The 22773-nt window shown below is 43.1% G+C and overlaps 2 protein-coding genes across 2 annotated transcripts in view; both read left to right on the top strand.

Moving 5' to 3' along the window:
* The window catches only part of MYBBP1A (MYB binding protein 1a), a 1153837-nt gene that overhangs the window by 1116079 nt on the left and 14985 nt on the right, over nt 1–22773 (top strand). Inside the window, exon 25 of the mRNA XM_069614733.1 lies at nt 12843–12944. Within this exon, the coding sequence (XP_069470834.1) occupies nt 12843–12944 (102 nt within the window). The remainder of the gene's footprint in view (nt 1–12842; nt 12945–22773) is intronic.
* LOC138489528 (ferritin heavy chain, oocyte isoform-like) lies at nt 18921–19830 on the top strand. The gene is made up of 2 exons (XM_069617270.1): nt 18921–19064; nt 19189–19830. The coding sequence occupies exons 1-2, from the start codon at nt 18921–18923 to the stop codon at nt 19828–19830; spliced, it is 786 nt and encodes a 261-aa protein (XP_069473371.1).

Raw genomic sequence — 22773 nt, 5'->3', positions numbered from 1 at the left:
ATACAGATACACTGAACTAGCATAGAGAATGCCCTATAGAATAGCGTCACCTTAGCAGCGCATGCGCTAGAACATTCACTACTGCACTCTAGTTCACAGCACATGCGCAGCCAACTACTCTACGTTGCCCGACATTGCCACTATTTAAACTGGAATTCTCGGTGGACTCCGCTTTTACGCAGAAACCACTTGAATCGGGATCTAACCCGTTTATAGGTAAGACGCGGATATTTTAACAAATTTAGGTTCTACCAGTATATACACTCACACCAAAACGAAACGCACATTAATATGGCTTATTTAATCATTCGACAGATTGCCACCTGATAACTATAGAGGCAACCAGCAGCATATACGGACAAACCAATAAATCTTTTTTAAGATTGTGACTCATTGCACTTAATTGCCGCTCCTTGGTGAGTTATATATCCTTTTTCAAAACACCACTCCACCACTGTGTGACCTTTCAATATGCTAGAAACGGCACGAGTAGGTAAACATATAATTTCTTATCACTGGTGTACACATTAATGGGCGATTATATAAGAGAAGGGTTTTCCTAGGAACCTCACACTCTTTAACACACACTAAACTGGTGTCTAGTGTGAAGGTGCAAATTGTGATTGGAGCACACGCACTGGTGAGGAGGGGCATACCTGCCAAATGACTTTCTATGGACAACATGTGCGTTGCTCTAAATGTTTTAAGTAGCATGCTCTTGTATTTTCTTCTTTTTTCATGTTCCGTCCGTGCAATATTATACTGCCACACATCTGATTGGGTATGTTAACTCTATATTACGTTGCTTTGTTCGCTGATTGTTTTATTATTTATCATAATACTTTTTTGTGACATGCAAATTTCTCTTTAATTGCTTCTTTTATTCTTTTTGTGATTGTATTGCACACATTTATTTTGATGGTTAACTATGTCAGCCTTGAGAACGACACCATTGTCGAAACACGTGTCGGCTGAGCGCTCTATATAATAAATTCTTATAACCTATAATGGATGTTTTCGTCATCATATTGGATCATATATTCAACATGGACTTTGATAATATTCCAAATCTGAAATAATCAATGTAGCACAGATATAATGAAATTGTAAGGGAGAGCGCATATATACACTGGTCCTTTATCTTTAACTTATGTTTCTACATGTTGGGCATCAGCAGACCTGCCCTTCTTTATGACCATTATATGCAGCTGGACCCTCTGCAGAGCTAAATAGATTTGTGTATAGCGCACGCACCGGGCTTTGGTCTGTTACCCTTATCCTTTGCATATTTTTTTTTACTTCTTCTGTTGTGCCGCATTCTTAGAGCCACTGCCGGATGTTTTATTGACTTCACCATTCTTTAGTGGTTTGAACATAGAAAAGATGTTATCATCGCCAGAGACTTTCTCTGGTTTTAGACTGACCAAAGCCACAACCTCTTGTATTACAGAATGTTCTAATACCACCACCGAATCTTCTCGCCTAGGTCGATCTTTAAATAGGGAGGCTTTGAAGTGGGACTGCATCCATTCACAGTCCTGGAGCAGGGCCTCCATCATCAAGGTCTTATCATTGTTTCACGTCGGGCAAGATCAAACAGCAGACTTTGCCAGGTGACGGAGGTTTCTGCTTCTTTATCAAGTCTTTTCTCAACTTTAGATGCTAAAGTTTCCAATCCAATCATTTTATTCATCACATTAGTGATTAGTGCTGATTGATCTCGAAGGCTGCTGTTAATAGCCTTGTATAGCTTCACAAAAGGCGCTAATGTTGTTGTTGGAGATGCCATCACCAGCTGTTGGAGGTGCGCCTTAACCTCAACTCCCAGCCATTCCCCCTCCCCCCTGCCCCCCGTCCATCCGTCGGTCTAGCACACACCGGGCGTTCGACAAAGGAGGAGGATAAGGAAGATGAACGACTTGAGTCCTGCCCCTCAAACACTTGGTCATCCCCCATTCCACCATTCCGGTTCTAGCTTGCTTTTCTTATTCTTGGCTGAACTATATTCTTTTCTGGGGGCTCCACATGGGCATTAAGTTCCAGATCTAAATTTTCAATCCATTCCTCAGTTTGTTGATGGGTAGATTTCATTCCCCCCGGCCCTCGTCCCACTTCTAAAAAATACAGAGGAATGTCTCTGGTCCGCCTCTCGCAGCTCCACCACCAGATCCGCCTGCTGCAGAGATTTATCTAGAATTCGCAGGCGCTCTTTTAAAAAATAAAAAGTTCTTTGTTTTACCAGTAACAAATAATTGACAATCCCCGTACTGCCCATCCTTGTCCTCCCTGCCTCCCCCTCGACTCTCCCAAAGTTACAGCAAAGGAGACCAAAGCATTTGCGTATTTCCTTAGGATTTGTAGATATCATCTATGAAATATTTAGGGGTGCCAGTTAAGTCAGCCCACTGTGTCTGACACTACGGTTCAGACCACTATATATTTGTCAGCGACCTGGGGTGGACTCTAGGGATTGTGTTCTCGGAGCTGTGTCTGATTGATCTTGTCTGAAGGGGGGCCAATAATCAAACGGCCTGCTGGAGGCCGGAAGTGTTGACGCGTAACTGGTCTCCCTCTGTTTGCATAGATTCATGTTTTCCAACCATCTCAGAAATGTTGCAGGGATAGATCCACCCCATGTTCTTGCCACCAGATACCTGGCTACTGCTCCTGTCATGCCCAACATGTTTCTTTTCTTGGTGCGGGTTCCTCCTTTAGATCAGAGTCAGTAGCCAGAGATCTGGCGTGTAGTCCCTCGTTGGAGGTAGCATTTCAGCCATTGCCTCTTCTATGGTAACCCAGAAAGTTCTTATGCAGGGGCAGTTCCATGCAACATGGTAAAAGTCCACCGGTTCTGATCCGCACCTCTTACAGGCGGGGTTTCTCTCCGGGAAGAACCTACTCCGGTTATGCGTGGAGTAATAAACCTGATGGACGAATGTTTAATGGATCAATCTGTACCGACAGTTTATGGATATGTAACGGGTTTTGACTCGCGTTAGGCTGAGACATTTTTGGTGAGCCATTTTCACTGCTAGTTCAGCAAGATCCTTAGCAAGGCGGGCGGCCAACCCCGCATTTTGGCTGGTTCCTGCACATCCTGTTATTTCGTCCTCATTTATTTCACCATCAAGCCTACCGTGTCCATTAAAGATTGCATCACCTTGATTCCCCTCACGTGTTACTCATTCGGCATTTGCGTTGAGACCTACTTAATTGCATTGTGCAAGATGGCTTCCTGTCCCTCCCTTAAAGCGGAAAGGGGAGTTGGGGGCAAATACAGTGCCAGCCACTCTTTACACCGATCCTCCGCTGCAACTTGGGCTTCCAAAGATTTTGGCCCCTTATCCTGTTTATTGACAAACTGGGCTGTGACCGGATCTAGTAGCATGGTTTCAGTTCTGTTATGGCCCAACTGCCACATACCCTCGACCTGTTCCTCTTCAGCGATCCATTCTTCATGCCCACTCCCCTTTATCATCTCCACCTCCACCACACTTTCTCATGCATTTGCCGAGAATTGTTGCTTCGGACAATCCTCAATGTCCTCCACCTTGTCTCCTCCTAATAGAGTCGAACAATCACCTTCACTGCTTTCTGCCCCCAAGACCCCCCCTCCTTACCGGCAGCCTCGTTCGGGCACTAGGTAGGCCCGATCCATTCGCATTGGAGTCATTAAGGCTGACAGGATGCCGATATCCGCTACCTCCCGCAAACTTCTGCCAGCTCCACTTAGCCCCACTTCGCTCTGCGGAGCAAGTGGCTTATGAATACTTGGAGCAGTTGAGCTGGGAGGGAGAGGCTGCAAGTGCCTTAAAGGGTCCACGCAGCATTGTTTTACCTTCCCCTTAACATGTAGCAGCAGAAGCACTGTTATGCAAGTGATGGAGTTCAATCTGCAAAAATATCAAAAAGGAGCCACAATCGCACACAGCTCCTGCCAACTCCACTTAGCCCCACTTCCACTACCTACATCTATCCGATAAAGGTATATTCTTTATATTATGGGTGGATATATCCACTAAACTTGAAACTTCTGATAGGAGGCGTGAAACATTTGTTCGGGTCAAATTCAAAGATCTGTTATCTGCAATCAAACTTTCAAATGGAATTCCATATTTAGGGTCTGAAACCATAACCTCTATCACTGAATCTTTCCTCATACTAGGAGTGCCACCCAGCGCCCTTGGACCCAAAGGCTGGCGGACATTTCCTGCACCCCCATAATTCACACCACTTTTTGGTGCATATTGGTACTGTGCACCAGACATGTCGGACCTTGATTGTGGGTCACTTCCCACTTGTGGGTTAAAATTCGACTACTGAAAGTCTTGAACTGCTTTACTCGTTAGAAGATGATCACCCACTAAGGGCACTTGTAGAGTTCTTTGAGGATCCAGTATCAAAGTCAATGGCTTTGTCATTGTATTATGAGGGAGATTTGAGCTCAGTGGGCTCAACAAAGGGAAAGACCTTCCCTCAACCCCAACGGTAAGCCCCGACAAATTAATGGAATGATTTCCCATATTTGTAGACACCATGTTAATACCTTCATTCTCAAACGGGAAAGCTAACCGGGCTTCTTTATCAGAGGAAATGGTACCTGATTTGGTAAGGGCTGTTTTAACTTCAGGCTGTTACAAAAAACGTAAGAATAGTCTAGAAGCCTCAGTATTTAAAGACTGAGCTGGACAACTCTTAGATTTCTTCTTCATTGAAACATTCTGTCTCAGTACCTTAGTTGTGTGACGTGATGAAGCACATTTTGGCATTATTGAAACAGATCAACCATTTACCCCATACCCCAAGGTGGTCAAAAGGTCTGCCAAACAGGTAACCTCCTTTCAAAATGTTAACACTTGGGGAACTTGCTGCAGACCATGGCGAGCTTCTCAGCCTGAGTCTCGGAGCCTGAATTTGATTCCCCATATGATGCTCACCCTTTGCCTGAGCAGAGGCATCTTTGCAAAGTGCCTTCGTGCTAGATGGAATTACCAATAAAATGGCTCAGACCAAATAACCGGACAGACTCAAAGAAGATGGTAAAATACTGCTTTTATCTCAATGAAGAAAAGCAGAGTACATCATCATTCATCAAATTGATTCATGCAGGATCACAATGTCTTCTTGATTATACTTAGTTTATATAATGCTAGATGCGTCATTTATGATGTCATCCTACATGGCATATTACAGACCCCTACCGAGGGGTAGGATTTGATTAGGGGAACATGTCTACATATAGAATACATGAAAATTAGTCTCCCATTGGCGGTCCCTTGTCTGTAGGACACACCCTGAGCTACTCCTAAATATGTATAATACTGATTACAGCAGAGAATATGGCAACAAATAATACTTGCAACATTGTATGAAAAAGTGCAAAGCAGGCTTTTCCGATTGGTTGGCTACCCAAATTCAACCTTGGACATTCGGCTCGCTAGCAGCTCGTACATAGAAAAGAAACCCAGGTGCTTGAAGATATGTCGGCTTTTCCATCAATTAGTCTATCCTCTCTTCGGTAGGCCTCATGCCAGTGTCCTCTGTTTGAAGATTGACCTTGCCAGTCTGCACTGTAAGGGAACATTCAAGGGAGTGAAGGCACCCCATTATCTTAGTTTCAAGCTTAATGAATAGCCCTTGTTTGCGACCTCTGCATCACATATTAAGAGACTATGAATCTGACCATTTCGACAGTGTATTTAACACTATTTGATTCAATTAAACTGGGTGCAGTTGCTTCTCTTGGCCTGAAGAGACTTGCTCATTCTGTCCCATAGAAACATTATACTCTTTTAATTGTCCAATACTTGGCATCTGTAAATGTTCTTGTTCCTCCTAATCTTGAGAAATCTGACCTTCGCGCATGGTCTGCTCATTAGACTCCCTTCAGCTCTCGAAATGGCATCCTTGGTCTTAGGCCAATGGTACTCCTTTATTTTTCAAGGGAAAAACAGCCTCTTCATTTTCTATTGACTTCAGGATCCTGGGCTTGTATTTTGAGGTAGCTGGGTTGATTGACAAATGCCGTCGTCCGTCTTGTTCTAATGGTTGTCCTAAACATTGAATATATACCTCTTATAAGCAAGCCTCTACTTATTCTTTATACCTTGCGTTGCAGCATATTTACAGTTATTGACCAGTGAGTCACTTCATTCTTCTTAGTGTTCATGATTACTGTATCATTGGATACATGTTTCTCTTAGTTCTTCAGTTGCATTGTCATTCTTAAATATTTTCGTATTGTTTCAGCAAAGGTTCTTATATCTTCTTTATGACATTCTTTTACTGTCGTCGGACTTTGTTTTAATGTACATCCATTCGGTTCATGGCTGCATTTCGACAGCTCGGCAAATGACATCCTTCTTGGTAGCTTTCTTCTACTATATCAGCTTGCAGGTACACTCTAAATGGTTACGCGAGTGCATATCGTGTCTCATATACTCGACGTGGTACAGGAATATTGCAAGGATTCATGCACAAATTCCCAATTGTGGCTCTTTGTCAGTCATTCCAATAGGATGGTGCTAAGGGGGCGGAGATCAGGGAGAAGGTGTCTACCTGCTCCTCTACAAAGGAATCGACATTGGGCATCTTGGGACTGCAAAAGGCTCTGTACTTGAGGGCACTACAGCCCGAGAACCAGCCCTTGAGGCTGATGGAGCACCCCCATCACTATGCCCTGGGGCGTTCCCGGCCAAAGTGTCAATGCTTACCTTGGTATTTGCCAAGCCATGTGAAAACATTCTTTGGCTTCTGTATGCAGTTTTACGTTGTCTTTCTTAAAAAGAAGAGACTCTAAAAGCACAGAATTTGCTTTACTTTATGCTTTCAGGCTCTCGTATAGTTACGCTAGGATGCATAAAACTTGATTTATTTCCACAAATGAATGTTCCCAGGGAAGTGCCCCCTCTTTACACGTTAAAGAAGGGAGCATCTGATTTTCTTATTGGGAGAAAGGGAGGTGATGAACCTATTAAAGACAGTGAAGAGTCAAAATCTGGAGCATATCTCTGCTCCTTGTCTGGTGGCATGTCCAAAAAGCGTCGATATACATCACACAGGGGCTCACAGGATGGGGAATCCATAGCAACTCATAAAGGCACGATCAAATTATTTAGTAACGGAGCAGCTAATGAGTCCTTTACTGTTTTCCCCACCCGGGGACCCTTTGGTGAAGAAAAGAAGTTATTAGGTTGGTGGCGGGTTTAACCCGCAAAAAAAGTCACTTTTTTTCACCAAGGGGACCCATTTGGGGTGAGACATTCCCCCGAAAACAAGACACTGGACACAACAACCATTGGTGAAGGCAGAAGAGGGCCGTTTAAAGCTGCCAACATCTCCATCTGTAATAGGGTCAGATTTTAATTTGGGAGATGTAACGCTACTCAGCACTAAAAAGTCTATCGGAGGTAGCGGAAATAAAACTACAATGTAGCTCTAAATCCACTAAAGTCAGTAACACCCGCTCTTTCGACATGGACTGCACAGACTGCAAGTCTCTCCGCACTGATTCACATGTTTGGTTATAAACCACACACAGTTGAGTTGGTGCCGACGGTGTTATCACCTTTCCTGAGATAACAATATTGGTAGGCATTCTTCCCTTTCAATTGTTCAAACTGGAAACTGGACAGTTACACACTTCCACATGATGCCTTGTTCTGGTTTAATCTTTAATGAGATGTAAAACCTGCATGCTTCACTGGAATATTTGATTTTGAGAAAGGACTTTGAGGAAGAGAAGTGTTTTAATACACAAAGCCTGAGTGCTAAGAGGAAGCAACATCTACTCTGATGCATGTGGGAAAATACAGACATGAAAAGTTGAAAGGAGAGCCTCAAGGTAATCTTAAATTCAGCTGTTTATTTTTCCTGGGCAAACGTGTTTTACAACATTGTATCCTTGTCCATCAAAACACCTGCTTATTACAGTGCTGGTCATGATTATTTAATGAAACAATAGTCTCTATTAAAAGTGATTTACAAAACAACAAAAAGCCAGCCATGAGACAAAATGTATGCAACATATCCATTGTGATGATTCATGGGATCTTGTTACTTCTCCCCAAGAGAGGAGCCTTTTTCTGTGAGGTTAGGGCGGTGAATCCGCTATGTAACATTCCCTCTAGGGGTGGTGGTGAGCGGGACCTCACAGGGAGAGATTCCCCTTTTCGGGACAAGGATTCTGCAGAGGAACTCCCTAAATCGCTCTATGAAGAACCATTGAAACCATCAGGGCTTCAGGAGAAACATCCTCCACAAGTCAATGTTTGTTATTGTAATGTCACACCAACTCCCCATCAGACAAACAAACCTACTGAGAAGAAGAGGATACCAGAAATAAAGATTACCCAGTGGTTGGCAGCCAACCATACTGGGACTAAGAAGATTGAGAGAGTTAGGAAGAGCGCTCATGAGAGACAGACAAGGGACCAGTACTTCCCCTTATAAAAAGGGCCACCAAGATATGATGTCAGTGGGACCCAGGAGGTTCAAAGCTGGCGAGAGACCAGAGAGAGGGTAGATACCCAAACTGTATATGCCCAAGAACGAGAACCGAGGCAGTGGTGTGACCCCAAAGGGGTGGACCCACTGGTCCTGAAACAATGCTGAGACCACAACTGGAAAGGCTCAGCTGTGCCACGCACTGGTGCTGGAAGAGAGAAGGCACGCTAGACCAGCAGAAGTGACGAGAGGCAGCCTGACCCCGCTGGAAGAACTGGTGACGCCAATCTGTCAGAATCGAGGTAATAGGAGAGGCTTGAGACCCGGGAAGGGAACACAGCAGGAAGAGCCTCAGGGACTAATATTACCCATATTCAGTTGTCACATGAAACTTTAAAAGTGGCTTCACTAAATGGGTGACTTGAGCAGTAGTTCATGTCATTTTATCTACAAACTATTGATGCAATCTATCCAACCATTTGGATAGTCGAATTTAGATCCGCACACGCTATTAATTCATTTGCCCTGGCTGTTGTGTTCCACTCATAAATGTAGGATTGCGTCCAATTTATGAATAATTTTGATCACACACCAATCAACACTATATCCCAAACATTCATCTCATCCCAACCTTGCACATAAAGATTGCTGTCTATCGAACACCCTAATGAGAACCCACTCTGCCAACGCAATGATACTTAATCTTGCAATGCACTGTTATTGTAATGCATAGCTGCTGTTTGTGATTATCATACATAATGCTGACATTATATAATGTGTTGCGAAAAGGCAAAGCCCACAATTGTAGGCAATCGCAAAAGGATCCGGGAACAGATTGTCAACTTAACCACATCCCATTTATGAATTCCGTGTCAGGTGACGATTCCACCATGTTGGACATAATTATTGAACATTTGTTAGGTGCCTATACAACAGAATGGTGTTCCCAGGCGCCACAAGGAAAACGTGGGGAGGGAACAAAGGGGGGAAAAACGGTAAATATACAATTGTGGTCCTACTAGGCCTTGTGGCATTCAGACGTGCAAGTGCAGTGAAGAGAAGTGCAGGTGATGGGGGAAGAGGAGGTGGAGAAGGTATAGGCAAGTGCTGGTGGGAGCCCGGGAGGGAAGTGCAAAGGGGAGCCAGAGGAGGCCACTGGCTAAGTGCTAGGGCGGGGGAATCCCACGGGTGGAAAGCACAGCCAGCAGGCAGGGGGCCCACAAGGGCAGTGCTGAAGGAAGTGGGGGGGGGGTGCTGGTTTTGGCTGGGTAGAGGGCCTGGGAACCGGTTTTGTTCCTGAAATGCCGGGCCACCAGTCTCAGCAGCAGAGGGGTGATTAGCAGGGAAGGGAAAGGGGGACGAGGTAGAGAAGAGCAGAGTTTTGAGAGGTTTCCAGAATTTAAGGAGCCCCGGCTCAATTCTCAGAGGGGCAGGGAGGCTGTTGCAAAGAGAGGCACCAGCCCATGAGAGAGACCTTCCCTCCTTACCCCCCCACCCCCCCTCTCTGCTTGGAGAAGTGTTTGACAAGCAGAGTTAGAGGAGCGGAGGGCTCTAGCAGGGAAGTATTTAGGGATGAAAAGTTGGAGATAGCCTGGTCCCAGGCCCCAGAAAGCCTTGTGGATGATGCAGAGGATCTTGTATTTTTGCTCCTCGTGGCCACTGGGAGCCAGTAGAGAGATTTAAGTGCTGGAAAGATATGGTCCTTGGGCATGAGGCCACGGATTAGTCTTGCAGCCCTATTCTGGATTAGCTGAAGGGGCGTAGGGAGGAGAGGGGGAGATTGAAGAAGAGGCTCTTGCAGCAGTCCAGCCTAGAAAGGATCAGAGCCCTGGAGTCGTTGAGCTTCTGGGGAAAGGTGAGGAAAGGGACAATGCCTCTAAGGAGTTGAAGCTGGAAGTTGGGCTTATTGGCAAGGTCCAAGATGTGAGGGGTGAAGGAGAGAGTGGAGTCAAAGATGACCCCAAGGTTTTTGGCCTCACAGGATGGTGAGCGTAGAGGACCAATTGAGGGCAGCCAGCGGGTAAGAGGGAAACGGGGTGCAGGTGTCCCAATGAGTAGGATCTCTGTCTTGCTGGCATTAAGACAGGGATCGTTGGCCCCACACCATGCCTGGATGGCGGACATAATCTGGGATGAGAGAGCAGGAAGAGGATGTAGAAGAGGGAAGTTTGAAGGAAAGCGGTGTCATCAGTGTAGCACTAGAAATGAGAGGAGGAGGAAGAGGGGATCTGGTGAGCAAGAGGGGCGAGATGGATATTGAACAGCACAGCGATGGGATGGAGCCTTGGGGGGGCACCGCAAATAGAGAGTGAGGTGGTGGAGGAGAAAGGGCCCTGTTGCAACTGGGAAGGGCGGTTAGTGAGGAAGGAGGTCAGCAATTCAGTGCCCGGTCCGTGATGCTGAGGGTATCACTGAGCTGTTTTATCAGGATAGAATTGTTGGCCGTGTCAAAGGCAGAGGAGAGGTGGAGGAGAATGAGAACAGTAGGGGAATTAGAGTCAAGGTTTGCAAGCATGTCTTTACGGGTAGAGCATTTTCCGTGCCTCTGAATGACCAGAATCCAGATTGATGGTTCATGGAAGCAACCAACAAGTTTAGTATGATGCATCAATTGGGGGGACCAACTTCTCCTGGGGTTTACCCAGGAAGGGGGTGGTGGAACTAAGGCGATAGACGGGCCGGAGGGGTCAGCAGATAGCTTTTTTAGGAGAGGGTGCACAACAAAGTGCTTGAGGGATAGCGGGAAAGAGCCAGTGGCAAAGGAGTAGTTACAGAAGTCGGCAAGAGACGAGATGCCCCTAATGGTTCTAGAAGAGCAGGGTGGCACTTGTTTGGATGAGACCTTCATCGAGTGGACAGCTTGAGTCCTCATCAGGTGCTATGGGTAGGAGGGAGGAGAGTGCAGGGAGTGGAAGGTGGGGTGCCAAGGGAGACGGGAGCAGGCGCACGAGTGGGGATTGGGGTGGGAGGGTTTACAGTGAAGATAGGATGTCCTAAGTTTTAGATGTAAAATGGGAGGCCAAAGTGGTACAGAGAGCCTGAGAAGGAAGGAGAGGTGGAGACTGCAGTTGGATTGGCGAGTTTCTTGCAGATTTTTAAAAGTTCACCCGTGCTAGTGGCTCCATAGATGCGAGCCTCTTCTTGGAGCAGGTGGAAAAACTATATTGCCTTTGGAGCAGGCAACAGGCCAGTTTGTTGGAGGGTGAACCGAATGTCTGCCACTTCCGTTCAGCAACTCTGCACTTACGTTTCATTGCAGCTAGATCAGTCATACCATCTGTTTCTCTTGGAGGCAAGCTTCAGGCGGATCCTCATGACAGGGGCAAGGATGTCAAGGGTGTTGGAGATGGAGAGGTGAAGATTAGCAGTGACTGAGTCAGAGGAAGAGTCCGGGGGGGTGGGGTGAAAGTGGAGGCGAAAGCAGCGACTGACACTCACTTCATCAGTCGAATCACAGCAAAGGAGGCTGGCAGAGCGGGAGGCGGCTCGGCAGAGGTCCAATGGGCCCCAAGTGGGAGGAGAGTGTGGTCGGCCCAGGAGAGGGGTGTGGTGACCAGGTTAGAGATGGAGATGTCGCCAGAGATTAAGACATCCAGAGGGTGTCCGGCTGAGTGGGACGGACTGGAAAGAAGAATGGTAAGAGAGAGGTCACGGAACCGTGAGGCGGCTGATTCTGTTGATTCAAAGTGGATGAGGAGGGGGGGAGCAGGAGGAGGAGGAAGAAGAAGAGTCCGTTATTCATAAAGCAGTAGCAGCTCACTTAGCCAATCATGCACCACACTCCAACTGTGCACATTTTAAATTGCTGCATGACTGATGCCACACAGCCAATTCCTAGTTGCGTCTGTTGAGGTGATTACATGTAGCCTTGTAATACGCTGTTATAATGTAATGCCAGTGGTTATCTAATGCATTTAATGCTGTAATGTATTCCTATCCTGCTATGCGTAGGCAGACTAGTCTACCAGGAACCCAGAGCAGAGATGTAGAAATCTATTAGTCCCACAGTGCTGTTATGCCATTCCAATAGCTTTTTAGTGCTTCTTAAATACTAAGTAAATGTAACGCTTTTATTTTTCTGATTCACTATTGTTTTGTGACGTCTGTGCACTTTTTTCATTTAGGTTTATTCAGAGTTGTTTATATTGGAATGTGGAGCGACCTGGGGTTTCAGTGTCATTCCGGGCTTTAGCCTTTTCAATACTGCTGTGATCTTAGTATCAACCAGTGTCTACCGGCAGGACATACCACAGCTTAGTGCCTGTTACATTCAACGCTCCTTTCTTGCAGCTTCACTGTTTGTATGTTTTGCAGATCCTAGTATATAAACCTGATTGGATGGTCTTACTTTTAGTACACTTGCATGAACATACTGTATGTTTGTCTTTCATTTGCAGAGCTTGAAGATGGTGGAAGGGTTCAAAGTGAAAATTGACCAAGAAAAAGTGATCCGGTGTTTGGAACTGTTGGGCTTTCTCATTAAAATGGTGAAATCGCAGGTATGATTCTCCCGACAAGCATTTTCCCAGTCTTCCTGCCCTCTCTAGCTTATTTTCCTTTTTTTCATAAACTCACTACTCTACGTTTGCTGTGGTGCACTCGCCATGTAAAATATTCATTTTTGCTCATGTTATGGACTTCATTTTGGGAGAGGCATTTAGCACCCCAAAGTTTTAAAAAATGCTACTTATTGTCATGGTTTGAAAATGATTCCTAACATCAATTTTTCATGTTAAAATAATTGTTCTTTTTTATAATATTGATAATTTTGTAATGGTTATTTTTGATCCTATGTTTGAGTGTTGTGTTGAACAGTATGAGCAAGCCAACAATGAAATGAAAGTGCTAAGTGTACATATGTGGCAGACAGGACGTTTTGTGAAAGTAATGGGATTCCTCCCTTTGGAGATTGATTTCGGGCACCTCTCTGAGAAGACGCAAGGCTTTTAAGGTCCTTCCAAAATGGCCCCAGAGTTAATAGAGGTACTTAACACTGAGGGACACCAAGATAAAATGAGGTTGAAAACCACCTCTGGTTTTTAACACATATGCACACTCTAAAGCTAGCAACCTCTAAATCACTATGGCAATCTCTTGCAAGGTGTATTCAAAACAAACTCTCACCAAATGTTAATCCAACTCCCTAGAGGTACCAAAATAGTAAAGGAGAATTCAACCTTCATATAGATGCACCTCATTAATTTGAACCAAAATTTCTATTTTATTACATAAACATTAAAAATATCTCAATCGTAAAATCAGCAAATGTACTGTGCATTATAAAGTGACCAGTGCATCCTACCATCAAAGTGACTTCTGCTTGTACATAATACAGCGATTGAAGACATTTTCATATACACATCACAAGTATTTCATTTACACAAACAATATATTCTAAAAAATCATATCTCTAAAAGTCCACAATAGCACATTTAATAATGACAAAGTATTGACAAGTCTTAGTCTTGAGTGCATGTGAAGGCAGCATTATCTACTGCCTCAATAACTATCATTAGTTTGTTGTTCCACATCAATGTGGGTGTTCATATCCAAGCCCAACATGTTTCGTTCCTTATCTGCACTCTACCGCATTTATAGGAACTGCTTCTGGGTCATGTTTTAAAACATGCAAATGGCCTCTGCGGCCTAACACATATCAACTGGTTAAGTCAAATAAAGCTCAAATGCTTAGTGGACACCATCTTCTTTTGTGAAGCATACAGTTGTATGGAGTATACATGTATTGACTAGTTGGTATTCATAAATGCCATCCAAGACAGTTGGTTGGATGTGGCAACACCGCCTATGCCATAGGGAAGAGAGCAACACGTTACTGTTATTTTACCGTCATACCTCACTTAATAGTAATGGTAGACTAACCATATGCTTACCACTTAAAACTGTGTGGTTAGGCACCAAAGTGGCTGCAGAAATGATAAAACATACAAAACCATATATTAATTCCACGTCCAGCGCACTAATTATAAGGCAGCTTTCACACACAAGTCCAACTGATAGTCGATAACCGCTCTACTGGTAGTGTGCACACTTACTGGTTTCCAGTCAGAAGTCTCGAACACCCACATCTTTATAGTGGTGATCTGGTTCTTGACGTAAATGGATTTGATAATTCAATCACATGTCATCGCCTGCGAGCAGAATAACGAAATCCATAAGGATATGTAACATCCAATTTGTTTAGGTCACAAAGAATCAGATTAACTCCAAATTATTTTATATTAGTAATCTGTAGCATCACTCACACAAGAATGATGCATATTCTATGGTTGTACTCAAATTGCAAGTGTGTTAAATGCAGCAAGATTCCAATCCACTTTGGAAAAGTCAGTGGAAATTTATTGTAGGGAATTAGCGGTAAGTAAAATACTTGTGTCGAACCCAAATGTCTAATGAAATATGTGTCATTCGGTAGAACACTATACCTGCATCACTATTGGGGCTATCGACAAACAAGATAAAGTCCTTACTCCAATTGTTCACCTCTTCTTGTATGCGTTGTATAATCAAGTATATCCTCTCGCACTCAATATTGGTGCACTGATATGTTCCTGGATTCAGTTGTAATACTGTATCTAGTACGTGTCTTCGACTAACATGGGGCGAGCTGCTCGTGGTGTCGCTGTGTCTCCCAGGTAACCAGGTTAGTTCAGTCAGTGTTTAGCGATGTCAGTTTCGTGGCTAAAGGTGGTACGCTCACGTTATGGCAGTAAATATCACGACCATCTTGGAATTGTCGTGCACGTTAGGATAATTCTCCCACATGTGGACACAAAATATTTAAATAGAAATATGTATACTGCCGGACTTATTAAAATATTGCTCTATAATTGAATGTTAAGGAGAAATAAAATACCATTGGGCTCAGATTTGACATAGTTTGTGGAAGGCATCAATTTCTCCCACAAGTTTACCCAAAAATACTGTAGAGTCCATCTCCAAGTTTTATTTTTGAGTGGTGCCACCTATACATTATATTTCTATGGTTGCTGTTAGGAAAATGTTTATTTTCTGCTTTCCCTCCAATGGGACACCCTACTTTTTGCTATTCTGTTGAACCTTTCCTGATTTGGAAGTTTGTGCAGCATTTTGCTTCATGTACCTTGCCAAGCTCATCTGTTTTGTGGTCACTGATCAGTCTCTATGGCTATCAGCGCAAGAGAACTCTGTTCTCCAGAGTAAAATTCTATGTATTTTTACCTGCACACCCTCTTCTTTGAAGTGTGGTAGAGACAATATGCATATCTAACTTTGTTTTTGGTAACTTTGTGGTTACTTACCTGATGTGTGCATGATGGGCTGTTGGCAGCAGATACTTTTGTTCCGTTTTCTTTTTTATAGTATTGTGCACTTTTGTATTTTATAGCATAATACAATTTAGAGTACCATATGCCTGAAAATGGCCATGCCACACGATTTGTCGCCTGTCCTCTGATCCCCTTGTAGTTTGACTGGCTTCCTGTCCTGGAGTGGCTGGGTTTTCCATATATGGGAAGTCCTTTCCCCAGGAAATCTCTGGCTTTCATGTGCAAATTGGCGGATTGCACAGCCCCTGCCACATTTGAATGGTGCAGATCTTTGCCATTGCTGGTCTTGGGGCATCCCCAGCCTGTATTCTAGGTAAAAGGGACTCCTGCTGCCGTTTTTAAAATCATTGTTGGAGTTAAGACACGTACAAATGAGAGCAGCCCTCTGAAGATGTGGAATTTGTAGCTTGCCAGTAGCACTTTGGTTGACCGGTGAAGCCTTGTCTCTCACCAGATCTCCTGAAGACATCCATCAGTGCTTTGACCCCTGGACCGGTGAGAACAACCAGTCCTGGCCTCTGATGGAATATCCAGCCATTAGAAGTGCTTAGAAGAGTCTAAGAATTCTCAAATGCACTAGCCAGTAGTAGTCCTGGGATAATTCGATGCCCAGATGTTGTTCCGAGTTAAACCTTGGAACGCTGCACATTTTCAAATTATCGTACAAGGTGTATTTCCCTATAGTTACAGGTTTCCGCCACGAAGAGGAGCCTTGCAGCACCAGTTTTTGTTTGCTCCACGGCGGTCGCCTTCCGCTATTTTTGTCAATTGCCTATCGTTCCCAGCCTGCATTGCGTCCTGAGAGCCCTCTGAGCTAGTCGCTGGAGTGGTGGTCCAGTGGTTGGTATATTCTGGGTAGTCAGCTGCCCAGTGTCTAGAACCAGTCCATCAGAGCTGGAACTGCAAGTTAGCTAGACCCAAAAACATGATACTTGAAGGGACTAATGCAGACCCCTGGACTTCCTCCAGCGGAACAAAGGCATAAATCCAGAAGGCCCAGCAAATTCAGGAACTCCTACAGTGGTCGCTCAGTGCATCGGAGTATAGAGCGTGAGTAAATGTTTCCATAGGGTTTTATGGCCTAAGGTCCTGGCTCTGCCTCTCCCTTGCCTAGCTTTGAAGGGTGGTGCCCTGGGTCTCCCCTAAGGTGGTTCAATTGGGGGAGGATCTGTTTAGAATATTACTTATACTCTTATGCTCTTTCTGTACTTTGGAACACTTGCACGCTTCTTGTTGGCTTAAGCCAACACTTGTTCAACTTCCCAAAGAAACCGCTATCCTCCTGAAGACTTTTATTGGGACCGGTAACTCTTGGGGCACTAGGCCCCTTTTTTTCTAGCTAGATGAGGACTTTTCAAGTATAGTACCTGAGTTTTCAGGTTTTATCTGGTGTTTTCAAACTGCTTTATTTTCATTATTCAAGACTCTATGCATTTAATACTTTACATAAACAAAGCATAATACAATATTCAGAGAGATACTTATACAATTACAACATACTAGCTTTATCTGTAAAAGAATAACAAAAAAGGGACAAAAGTTAAGGTGATCAAAATAAATAGAAATCAATAGAGGGCGAAAGACAAAATTAAAGAGTAACATTTACAAAATCAAGAGAAAGTAAACTCCCTGGGATGCAAATAAAGAACTAAGCATAAAGATCATTAAATGCACCCCAAATCCTTTCATATTTGTCAAGTTGGTCCTTTGCGTTGAAGGATACCTTCTCTCTCCTAGACAGAAGGGATAAACTGTGCAACCAATCCTCAACACTGGGCGAAGTGTAACTTTTCCAAAATTTCAGAATTTGCTTCTTAGCTAAAAGGGCTCTATATACCCAGAACATTTTGCTGTTGCAGTCCCATTCTTAACGGAATTAAACTTAACACACCAAGAAGAGGTTCTCTAGGTATAGATAAATCCGTAACTAGTTCCATTCTCTGAAAAACACCATCTCAAAATAATTGTATCTTTCTACATAACCACATGTGGAGCGTGGTCCCTCCTACAGTTCTAACAAACATCCATATTACACAGTTTGCACAATCTCATCTTCCATGGAGACCAGTATAGATAATGGTTAATTCTTTGCTGTGTATACCTCAAGTCTAAATTCACTTTGTATTTACAGGACCTGTACATGTACAGTTCCATTCAATATCTGACAATGAGCTATTCGGGTCAAAATCCCAATTCCTGCTACCACATTGTGAAGTTAACTGGGATGCAGAAGGTTTAATCAATTTATACAAAATAGATGCAGACAAAGGTACAATCTTTGAAAGAAGCAGAATTGCAGGTGAAGCATGGCGTAAATAGTACATCAAAAGTTCCCGTAAATCATTATAGCGACAAATCTCAGTTGTTTTCAGCTTATATTTAAAGCGCAAGAACTCAATCATATTCTGGCTGTCATGGACCTGCCCATTTTTTTCAAATACCTGCTCTACACCATTAAGTCCATGACAAAACCTTATTCTGTTCCACAGCCTGGTTCTTCCATAGACTAGAATCTGCACACAATACACATTTCTCATCTCGAATCTCATTACATTTACGCCATTGCTTCACAATATGCTTTATATGCTTTATAAAAGGCAGAGTTGTATCAACCAGTAACCTTTTATCCATGAACAGGTGGTCATCCAGAGGGGGTGGGCAAGATGGATTCTCAATTTTCATCCAGCCTGCGCAGTTAATGTGATCAGTCGACAACCAATGATGCAATGCATGTAGCGTAAAAGCAGTGTGGTAACGTTTTAGGTTAGGATAACCAAATCCACCCAGATGCACTGATTTATGAAGGACAACTTTTGGGATTCTTGTCCGGTTTCCTTCACCCCACATAAACTTGTTAATAGACTTATTAATACTTAATAATGGGTTATTTGAAGGAGGCAAGGGAAGCATGCTAAAGACATGTAAATATTCCGGAAGAAGCGACATCTTTACTACATTAACTTAAGCCCATAGAGTACATTTTAACTTCTACAATTTACAGCAGAGCCTATCTATTTCTGTAATTTTCAGGCGAATATTATATTATATAATATTATATAAGACTCCATATCCCCATTTCATGAATACCCAAATATTTAAGACCTGAATCGGCTCACATCTTCCGACCCACATCAAACAACCCCCTATGACATGAAGTGGAAATTGGATAAATCGGAGTTTTGCAACATTAACTTTTTAATTGGTATTTTGGCTAGCGCAGTTACGTGGACTGAGTGCTCCTGCTCCAACAATGCTTGGACGGAGCCCTCTGTCTGCAGCAGCCCAGATTACCAAGTAGATTCAGCCAAGCGACTAAATTTCCCGGACACAGCCTAAGAAGCCCTACACCATAGCCAGGCCCAGCTACCTGACAAACTAAACGCCAGCGCGCTTCCCTGAGAATCTGTCACTGATTCAGACTTTCCAGCGTTCTCCGTCTATCACCATCAGCTCCCAGGTCAGACGGAACTATCACCAGGACTGCGAGGCAGCTATCAACCTCCAGATCAACCTGGAACTCTACGCCTCCTGTGTCTACCTGTCCATGTCCTACTACTTTGATCCTGATGATGTTGCCCTGAAGAACTTTGCTAAGTTTTTCTTGCACCAGTCGCATGAGGAGCGTGAGCATCCAGAGAAACTGATGAAGCTGCAGAACCAGAGGGGTGGTCGCATCTTCCTCCAGGATGTAAAGAAGCTAGAGTGTGATGAATGTGGTGATGGGCTGGAAGCCATGGAGGGTGCCCTGCCGCTGGAGAAGAGTGTGAACCAGTCACTTCTGGATCTGCACAAGCTGGCCACTGATCGCAATGACCCAAATCTGTGCGACTTCCTCGAGACCCACTACCTGGAGGAGCAGGTCAAGTCGATAAAGGAGTTGGGTGACCATGTTACCAACCTGTGGCGGATGGGTGCCCCACAGAATGACCTGACAGAGTACCTATTTGACAAGCACACTCTTGGCGAAGAGTCCAGCTTGGTGCAGCATGGTCTCCCTTCTGGATTTGTGTCCTGCATTCATTATTCTGAGTGTACAAGTCTTCTCTTTTTGTTTATTTGAAAAATATATTTAGCAATCAAGCTCTGTTTGGAACATTTTGCATCCAATAAAGTGTCTGAGTTCTGAAAAAAAACTTTATAATTGGAGAATTTACCAAATTTCTGTAGTGTCAATAGAAGCTCTGGATATGATAGCTCTGGGTTTGAATTAAGGGCCAAGAGATCATCTGCATATAAAAGGACTTTTGACACATAGTCCCCAAATGGAATACCCATTATATCTGGGTGGTTTCTAGGCATAATGGCTCAATAAATAAATCGAACAATAGTGGGGACAGAGGGCAACCCTGCCTAGATCCTTTCAGAATCCGAAAACACTCTGAACGACTGCCAGTAACAGCTATGGCCGCCTTTGCACCTCCATATAACTCTAAAAAGTCTAGGAAAAAGTGGTCCACAATTTATCTTAAGCAAAACCTGATGTAAAAGAAAAATAACTTACCCTATCAAAAGTCTTTTCCGCCTCTATACTGATTGCTACATATGCTTCAATCGAGTGTCTCTTTAGGTAAATAACATCTAGCAATTCATGCAAGTTATATCTACTATTCCTTCTGCTTACAAAACCTGTCTGATTCATATGAACTAGCTTCGGAAGCAAGCCATTTAATCTTCTTGTAAATATTTTCTCCAAAAGTTTCAAATCAACATTCAAAAGCGATATAGGCCAGTAGTTTTCACATAACGAAGGATTTTACCTGGTTTGGGTATAACCGTTATTAATGCAGTCTGCATTGATTCAGTAACTGCCTCATTATCCAAAATCTCTGCATATAATTTTACAAGAATAGGTGTCATAATCTGACTAAAGGTCTTATAAAATTCTTTTGGAAAGCCATCAAGGACGGTGCATTTACTGTTTGCCAAAGTATTGATTGAGTTTTCAATTTCCTCTATTGTTATTGGCGCATCTAGGCCAAATCTCTCTTGTTCATTTAGGCTTGGCATTTCTAATCTATTAAGAAAAGTATTAATTTCCAACTCAGAAACTACTTAATCATCCCTGTATAAAGAGGCGTAGTATTGCCTGAATTACTCGCAAATGTCTACATTCTTTCTCTTTACCATTCCTCCTTTATCTACAGTAAAAAGTACTTGTCTACTCTCTTTCTGCTGTATAAAGCTTGCTAACAAGGCCCCCGACTTTTCACCCCTTTCCCAGAAAGCCTGTCTACAATAGAATAGTTGCGTTTCTGCCTTATGATGGAGTTCACAATCTAAGGCCTGTTTTGCGTCGGTCAAGGCCAACATATTCTCCTTACTAGGGCAGTAACGTACCTCAATTGCTTTATACACATCCTCTAGATTAACCATAGCCTTTTCCGTTTTCGATACGACGCAAAAACCTATAATTTTACCACGCAGTGTTGCCTTAAATGCATTCCAAGCCACTGATAAAGAATCCACTGAGTGCAAATTATCCTTCATAAATCGCGATATTTCTGTTTCTATGTGCTTGACAAATTCAGAATCTGAAAGCAACTGTATATTCAAACGCCACGTTCTTAGACCGCAAACCACAAGCAGCCTCATCCAATGCCAGCATAATGGGAGCATGATCAGAAATTACAACATCTCCAATTGAAGCATTACACATTTCCCCACATAAGGTCCTACTAAAAAGAAAAAACCCAATACGCAAAGACGTACCATGTTCCAGGGAAAAGGTGTATTTTCTGCTTTCTACATTAAGATCTTGCCAAATATCATGTAAATCCCACTTAGCTAATAATCTTGGACCTTTTCTTGCTTTCAACTCAGCATAGGAATTAGCCTGAGTAGTCTCATCCTTTTCATATTGTAGTATTAAAGCCTCCTGATTCACATTGGGCACATAAATATTCAAAATTGTCATGTATCTTATCTGAATGTGTAATTTTAGTGCAACATATCCCCCTTCTGGATCTACACATACAGCATCAGTTCTATATCTTAAGCTTTTTATAAAAAGAATAGATACTCCACTGGAATTACTTGCAAAGTAACTCGAGCACTTTTACATATGAGCCATTTAAAATATATCCCGCTTGATCTCTTCTCAAATGTCTCTTGTAGGAATAATACTATATCTAGCCCTCGCCTGCCTATCCTTGATAATATTTCCCTCCGCTTAATAGGATTATTGACACCCTTAATATTCCAACTCATGATTGTTGTATTTGCTGACATTATCTCAGATGACTCAGACTAACATCGCCAGATAAACTGCACCCTGTGGCAGTCTCTTTCAACCTTGAGTGCATGGTACTTCTTATTTTCTGCACTCCCACCCATCTCCTACCCCTTTCTCTCCCTTCCTTCATTTTTGCCAAGTAGTGACATTTAATTGCGTTGCACTGAAGAATCCTTGCAATCAAATCGTATTATAGGAAAATAAATAAAAACATAACTGTTTTAACTTGAAACCAAAAGCAGATAGTATAAAAATGAAGAAATAAACCCAAAAAAACAGAGCACAGGAAAGAGCATATGCATCGAGATATTCAACATTATAAACAAAATTAAGCTTGTATAGTTGCTCAGTATGAAACATAACTAGAATTAACATAACCTATTCAGCAAATAGACAGCCACTACTCCACAACCAAATATGAATACGTCTCAGATAATCTGACAGACTGAGACCTAATAAACCAATCCTTAATATTTTTGCAGCCCTATATGTAAAATGAAAGCTTTGTAAAATGAAACATCCTATGTCCAATTTCAGTAATGTACATTAAGAAGATCACAGTTTCAAAGCAATGTATCTATACATATGCACACACATACCTACAACTCATGCATATCCACATACTTGCACAATTTATCGATTTCATCATGTCCATATCCAACCACCATGCCAAGTAGTTACATTTTCATTCTTCAACCGACAAAGATCTGAAAATGCATGGATACCCAGCAACCCTGCATACTATTTTCACACAACAGACGAGCAGTAATA

The sequence above is a fragment of the Ambystoma mexicanum genome, chromosome 9, assembly GCF_040938575.1.
Source record: "Ambystoma mexicanum isolate Mex_15411 chromosome 9, UKY_AmexF1_1, whole genome shotgun sequence".
In the NCBI taxonomy this organism is placed as follows: Eukaryota; Metazoa; Chordata; class Amphibia; order Caudata; family Ambystomatidae; genus Ambystoma; species Ambystoma mexicanum.
The sequence above is the reverse complement of the archived record's forward strand: the minus strand, read 5'-3'. Positions and strand labels throughout refer to the sequence as shown.